Here is a 7,479-nt window from a genome sequence, read left to right as displayed (position 1 = left end):
GTCATAGTTTGAAAATGCTTGGAAATATAGTTTCAATAAAAAAACTTGACGTGTCCTTAGTAAAAAAAAAAAAAATAAATGAAACAATGGTGCATAAGAGTTTTAACCTATGTCATTGATGGCATTTTTTGTTTACTAATTAATTGTCAACTTTAATTGCTAAAGGACAACGGAAAAGTAAAGGTTTAAAGACTTGTTTTTTTAGCATCAAAATGAAAACTTGCTGTTCAAAGTTAAAAGTAAAATTAAAAACACTGTTAGATGATTCTGTTGTGACAAAAGCAGGGCAATTCTATCAAAAAAAGCCATTTTTTTTTTTTAGCTCCAAAATACCAGATACATCATCATGGAATGACAATTACACAACAAAATAAGCACTAAGTAACTTCTTTTTTTTTTAAAAAACAAACACTATCTACATTTAAACCAATATTAGTAGGTCACAAACCAAAAATTAAATCAATTAGATTTAGTCTGTTAGTAAAAATAATTATATTTTTCTATGTTTAATAATTTGTTTAAGATAAAGCAAAATAATTTCAGCAATTATATATGTATTTTAGACACTTCTAATAAATCTGTTGTGGTACATTATGCTATTTTTATAAACAGCATCACATAGAATATCTGGAAAGTTGGACCACCCAGAAGCAATGTTATCCATGTGTTGTAGTTTTTATTTTTTTTTTCATTAAAATGGGGGGGCAGGTGGGTTTGAATCAGGAAAGAAAACGAAACCAGTAGAAATATCTCTCATCAAACAATGGAAAGTAAATAAAGGTGATTAAACTCACCTTAATGAAATCTATTTGAGAACAGGTATATTTAACATTAACTAAGTCTGTGCACTGTAAATTGAAACCTAAAGAATCACTTAAAAAATCAAACAGCACAAAAACAAAATAACAGCAAATAACAAAAATACTTTTTTTTTTTTTAAAACCTACAATTTTCTTTTGTTACTGTTGTCAATATAGTCCAGGTTAATGCAAAATAGTGAAACTAACTGAAGAAAAGACACTAAGCATACTGAAGAAAAAAAAAATACTATCAAAGAGTATTAACAACTAGAACAAATAGATTTTAAATTGATATAGAATACATTGGGATATAAAAAAAAAAGAAAGAAAAAAAGCACCAGCATTAATATTCTGTTTTGACAAAAAAAAAAAACAAAACTCCATCATAAAAATAATTTAAACACTCCCGTAACGGAAAGCAACGAGAGCAGCAAAAACAGATGAAAAAAACAGCAGTAAAAAGCTAAATGGTAAAGTAAGCTAGCAGAAAAGGTAGCAACACGTTATCTTAGGAGCAAATAATTAGCTAATACTGTTAATATGTTGACCATGAAAAAAAAAGATATAACAATCAAAATGCTATATGCACATATTGCTAATAACTTTTTTCTTTTTTTAAATCTTTTAAGCAGGGGTAGTCTGTAGATAGGTGGGGGTGGCAAGAAATTAGCAATTAGAGAGAAATACGTTTGGCCCAGATTGGAATTTCTTTGTAGATATATTTGGGTTTGAAAAATGTTGCACATAAAACTGTTTATTAAATGTATTGGATTATATTTTTCATGGGAATAAATCAAGACAACAATAATTATGTAAGGTAACTAACCAAGAGGCCTATGTTAATTGCTTTTAATTATTGATGAAGAAGAAAATAACTGAACCAATGTCTTGATTTTGGAGAATTTTCAATTTTATGTGGTCATATTATTCCATATATTATAGAAATAAACCGTAGATAAAATCAGTTGAGAGAAATTGTAACACTTGTGGAGTTCAGTATGTGAAGCTCCTTTTAGCTACATTGCAACTTTGCTTATTTAAACCATTTCATCGGTAACAAATGAATACTACATGGAAATTAGAAGTTATAGCACTACTAATTTAATTAATGTACTTTCAAGTAAAACTATTAATGGGAAGACAATTACACTTAGCTTTCAATTTAAGATTGACGATATTTTCTCATCTATAGCAGTCCTCCGCCCTAAACTTACTACTGTGTGCAGTATTAACAACTGCATTAACATTAGAGCTTAAATAGATGTTCAAATACCTGTAGTGAAATGAAATGAAATAAATAAGATGCCAAAATGATAAGTCTAAAAAAAAAAAAAAAAACCAACCAAAATTAACGGATTACAGACTGCAAGTAAATTGAAATGAAAATAAAAGCAATCAAACCAAATGAGGTTAGGTGGCAGCATTGGTAGTAGAAAGGTTGCTGTTAATCATCTTACCATGAAAAAATTTTACTCAATTAGGCCAACACGGATTGAAGGAATACATTCTGCTACCAGCAGCTTCAATATCTCTATTGTAGACCCTGCTACCAACATTGTACCTTTTAGCAGAACTTAATTGTACCAGAATATTTAACAACATTGTTACCTTCACAGTGCATGCCAACTTTCCCCCCAAACTGTCTAGGCCAAATATACCATGCACTCTGAGACAATGCAACAGTCAAAGCAAACTAATTGCTCGACATTATATGCATAGATTGAGCTCAGTCCAGAATTGAAAACAAAATAGACTAATGTCTAGGCAATTCAGGGTAGTAAGTCATCCTAAACACACAGGAATACATTTTTTTTTTTAAAGAAACTTTTAAAAAATTTACTCATGTTTTTTTTTTTCTCTAAAAACATTTTTTCATGTAATTAATCATGTTTTGGAGCAGCAACAGCATTTTTCCAGCTGTGTAGTCCATTCAATAAGCGTTGATCAGTGGTTACTGATTTCAATGTCTGCCTTGCCTGCAAACCTGACTTCAGTCGATTCTTTCAACAAGTCAGGGAAAGGGAGGGGAATTCTAAACCTGCAATCCTACTCATTGTTCTCCATTAACAAGCTGTTCCTTTGATTTGCAGAAATGAGTAGTAGTAGCAGTAGGAGAAGTTGCAGAGTTGCTCGACTTGCTCTTTATATTTTTACTGTCGGATTCACTGCCACTGAGTTGCTGACGGGTTTGTTTGCGAGCATCTCGTTGTTGCTTGGGTGTAGAATCATTTTCTGTTTTCACAATAATTTCTTTTTCATTTGCCACCATACTATTGTTGTTGTTATAAGTAGGCCGGTTGCCTCCCAGCTGCAGATGCATTTGTGAGGAGTGAGGTGGGGGAGATTGAGAATGGTGGTTATTATGGACAGACGTAACAGACACAGAGAAATCTTCTGGCTTATGCATGTTGTTATTGTAACTTGGGCTCCTCATCATAGAACCGGCCCGCGATGGTGGTGCCGAGTAGCGGCCCCTGTAATTAGATACACTTGTGTCTGTCTCAGTACCAGAAGCTGCACTACCATTACCACGCAATCTTCTTCTGCGCCTTCTTCTTTTATCCCGTCTACGATCTGAAAGAGTGTCAAAACAAAAATTAAGCATTTAATAAACTAAACGATAATTTGTAGCGCAAATGCCATTAATAACCAATTCATTTTTATTGTTCTTTTAAGATGTCAAACTTAATAGTCTTAGATAACTCAATCTCTTAAAATTACATTTCTTTTCAATATCCTTAATAATCAGTTGTGTATTGACAGTTACCATGTTTTAATGTGTATAAGGAACCCCCCTAATTTTTGGGACTTAAAATTTGGAAAAAAGGTTTTGTAAGGGATTATAATACTATCCATGTATAAGAAACTCCCATATTTTTTTAACCTAATTTTTGACAAAAAAAAAAAGGGTTCCTTAAACACATTAAAATATGGTAAATGAGTTCTTAAGCTTATGGGGTTTCAGAGTGATAGTTCAGTTATTTAAAGAGCAGCAAACAAAATCAATAGAATAACCATAGCAACCAACATAAGACATTAAATATTTAGATGAATTGCTAACCTTGATCTTGGCTGTTTACACTTGCATTATCCAGTACTGTGTCTTCGTCGTCTGTTGTTCGACGACGTGATCTTTGATCTTGGATATCATCATCATCATAGGCACCTAAATAACGGTAAAAATAAAAGTTCATTAAAATTCCACATTATATTAATTGTAAAACGAGGACTTAGTCAATCGCTATCAATAATTTTTTTGGAGCAATTGATTTCTAGTCTTTCATTTCTTCAGAATAAGTTCTATATATAAGGAAGAAAATGATTCCATGAGAATTGAAGCAGTGTCGCACCTACCTTTGTTAGTTCCTGTAGTTTCTGGTCAGCAAATACTGCTGCATGTCACCAATCACCACCACTACCTTTTCAACACAATCATGCACAATCATTTCCCAGTCTCTTCTGTTTTGCTTTCTACCAAAGTAACTCCTAAATTTTTGTTGCATACTCGATACAATTTTAATGGTTACTATTTCTTCACAAATAAGAGACGGTTCCTCCAAACTGTGAAGACTTAACTCAAGGCTGATTGATACAACTCTTCTTGGATTGAATCTTCTTTCTTTATCCGTTAGAGACAGCCTAAACTTTAGTTAGCTAATAACTTTTGTAGGCCTTGCAAGACAGATGTTTGCCTGGGACAGCTGTTGATGGCTGTCAACAGGAAAACCTTGGACGGCTGAGGAAAATTCAGAGGAATTTGATAACATTAAAGGCCAAGGAGTGGAACTATTGTGGAGCTGAAACTATTATAGAGATATTAAAACTAGTTGCGTTAACTAAAGTTACTCTGCCAAAGTTAAGCTTAGTTCATTCAAATTCAACTCTATATGAATAAGAGTTAAATTTACAGCCCACATAAACTCCCTAAATGCTTTTAATGGGGCCCAATATTCTCATACTTTCTATAAAAAAACAAGTAATTACTTGCCAAATTGGATTGGAGCCTGGTGTTACCATCCGGTTTCACCAGTCCTCAGTCAAATCGTCCAACCCATGCTAGCATGGAAAGCGGACGTTAAACAACGACGACGACAGGTGTCATATATTCCGAGTTTTTCTTCTTAAACTAAATTTATTTCTAGAAATTCAGCAGACTATTCTACTTAGGAATGTCACTGAAATTGGTTTCAATAGTTTTGGTATCCATTTGTGAGAAACACTAGTTTCTTGGACAAGGTTACATGTGATTTGAAAATTCTAAGTGATGAGGTCTCAATGTGAAATATAAAGTTTCTTGTAATACAACCACTAAAGCATTTTGTGTAGTTATAATCATTGTTATTCTATATTGTAGACATAATCTGGCTATTAACTTACATAGTTATAATCATTATTACTTTATACTGAAGGACATGATATGACTTATTTGTTTCACATAGAAAAATATGAAATAAATTTAATATAACAAGTATCAAATAAATGAAGAGGTGTTATATACCTTGATGTGGGTCGTGAGATAACCAGCCTACAATAAAAAGTATAAGATTAATGTGAGATATAAAATTCATTCTTCAATGTATAATATAAAACAAGAAATATTTATAGTTGCATTGACAATAAAATAAGGTCTGCCTCAATGCTGAAATCAGAGGATATCATTTGGCAATGAATTCAGAAGAGGATCTAGTGTGATTGGAGAGAATTAATTTAATTATGGCTTGTTGGAAATAAAAGTTAATTGTAAATAAATGAAAGCAACTGACTATTTAAAATAATGGTTAATGAGCTAAGACTAAACTAGAATGAAGAAGCCATGAAAACAAATTACATATGCTAGCTAAGTGGAAAAATGTTATGTAAATGTTGAAAACACGAGGAAAACTAGGGAAGATTGGGTCAGGGCTAAGAAGATGAGAATGTGTTGTTTGACATTTCAACAATAAATATCACTCCACCTCTATGTCTCTTCATCAACCTGAGGGGAGTGAGTTGCAAGTAATTTACTGTATTAAAGTGAGTTTAATATAAGAAGTGACACCACACACGTTTTCTTACAGGCTTTGTAGAATTGCATAATTGCAACTCTATAAAGGCTGGAGTGAAAATGTGCCATATATGAATCCAAAGACCAAGTCATTAGCAACTTAATTTACACACCCATTCTTGCATACAATGAGATGGTCTTTTTATAGAAGAGCAATAGCCTTTCAGTTGCTGCCCACTCAACTAGCAATCAAGCGCAGAACCCAAGTCCTCATACATTAATTCAAAGATAACATCTGTGTATAAAAATCAAAAAATGTAAAACACTTCATAGTATCTTTTTGTTTCTAATTAGTCTTTAAAATTTTTATTTTTTTTATAATTCTCCAGGCATTAAATATGTTGATGCAAACTTACTACAGTTTTTAAGGAGTGAAACCAACTGGAGCTAGGAATCAGAGGGACAACACAATGGTTGAAATAGGATTCAGGACTAACTGCTAGCCTAAATAATGTTGAGGTTGATATATTTGATGACGCTGCTCCTTTCTGAAATTGCCTTTATGCTGCCTAAGTAACAATAAACCAGTCTATAATTCTTTTACAACTTCTAGAAAAGCAATATATATCATTATCATCCAGCGTTTTAAATTCGGGTTTTGTCCCCGTTAACTTACCTGAATCCCTTGCAGAATTACTGTTTCCTCCACGCCCTCGACCCCTTCCTCGTTTGAAGCCACGTCCTCGACCACTTAATACGCTATCTGTTAAATACCCAGCTTGCCGACGTTCTTCTTCCACTACCTCTGCTGACCAGTCGGAAATAGGACGAGGAGATAATGGGTCATCACCTTTAAAAGAGAACAATGGACATGATAAAACAGACAAATACAATGGCAGAAGAATCTTTAGATGTATGTATTCCAAAAAATAGCTAGGTTTCTTTTTCTAACATTTTACAAAGTTATTCAGCCCAAACAACTCTCATCAATTTCTCGTTAAAAATTCCAACAAGAAAGAACTTGTATGAAAAAAAAGATAATCAGTTAAAATTCAATGAGATTAGAAATAAGACATGTCAATAATAGTTCCTTTCACAAATATTGTAGTTTGGATAAATATTTTCACAAGGTGTTATTTTGAAATCATCTGGAAGTTTAAAATCTTAAGGTGATTAACTGATCAACAGCTCAGAGGCCAATATCATTCCTTGCATCATTTATGAAAAGTCCAGACAGCAAAGACAGTTGAGGGATCTTGTCTTGCAAGTAACCTGGTGACCCCGTTGGTGCTGGTGCCATGCAAAAAGCACTCAATATATACTTTCAAGTGGTTGGCATCAGAAAGGGTATCCAGCCATAGAAGCTAGGCCTGCAATTTTGAGGGAAGGGATAAATTAATTGACCCTAGTGCTCAACTGGTGCTTATTTTATCAACCCCATAAGGGACCAAAGGCCAAGTTGAACTTGGTGAACTCTGAACGTAAAGATGGATGAAATGCTAAGAATTTTGCTAGGTGTGATGAGGATTCCACCAGCTTGCTGCCTTAAATAATAATAATAATGATTTTGCATGAAGTCAACAAAAATAGGTTGGAAAATAAGAATGCACTAACTTCAGAATAACGTGTCATTATAAGTTACATACAGACTAAAAAAAAAAGCTGACACAGTTACTTGCAAATAGTAATAATACA

At 33.0% G+C, this 7,479-nt stretch overlaps 1 protein-coding gene across 3 annotated transcripts in view; it reads right to left on the bottom strand.

The window, feature by feature from the left end:
* Positions 1 to 1,688: 1,688 nt before the first annotated feature.
* LOC106868359 (FMR1 autosomal homolog 1-like) overlaps positions 1,689 to 7,479 on the bottom strand; it is a 51,442-nt gene continuing 45,651 nt past the window's right edge. For all 3 annotated transcript variants that reach the window (XM_014913575.2, XM_014913576.2, XM_014913577.2), the window contains 4 exons: positions 6,461 to 6,634; positions 5,299 to 5,325; positions 3,862 to 3,966; positions 1,689 to 3,374 (listed from right to left, as the gene is read on the bottom strand). In XM_014913575.2, the coding sequence (XP_014769061.1) occupies positions 2,851 to 3,374; positions 3,862 to 3,966; positions 5,299 to 5,325; positions 6,461 to 6,634 (830 nt within the window). In that variant the 3' untranslated portion in view covers positions 1,689 to 2,850. The remainder of the gene's footprint in view (positions 3,375 to 3,861; positions 3,967 to 5,298; positions 5,326 to 6,460; positions 6,635 to 7,479) is intronic.

The sequence above is a fragment of the Octopus bimaculoides genome, chromosome 19 (genome assembly GCF_001194135.2).
Source record: "Octopus bimaculoides isolate UCB-OBI-ISO-001 chromosome 19, ASM119413v2, whole genome shotgun sequence".
Lineage (NCBI taxonomy): Eukaryota > Metazoa > Mollusca > Cephalopoda > Octopoda > Octopodidae > Octopus > Octopus bimaculoides.
Note: the sequence above shows the minus strand (reverse complement) of the source record. Positions and strands in the feature narration are given on the sequence as shown.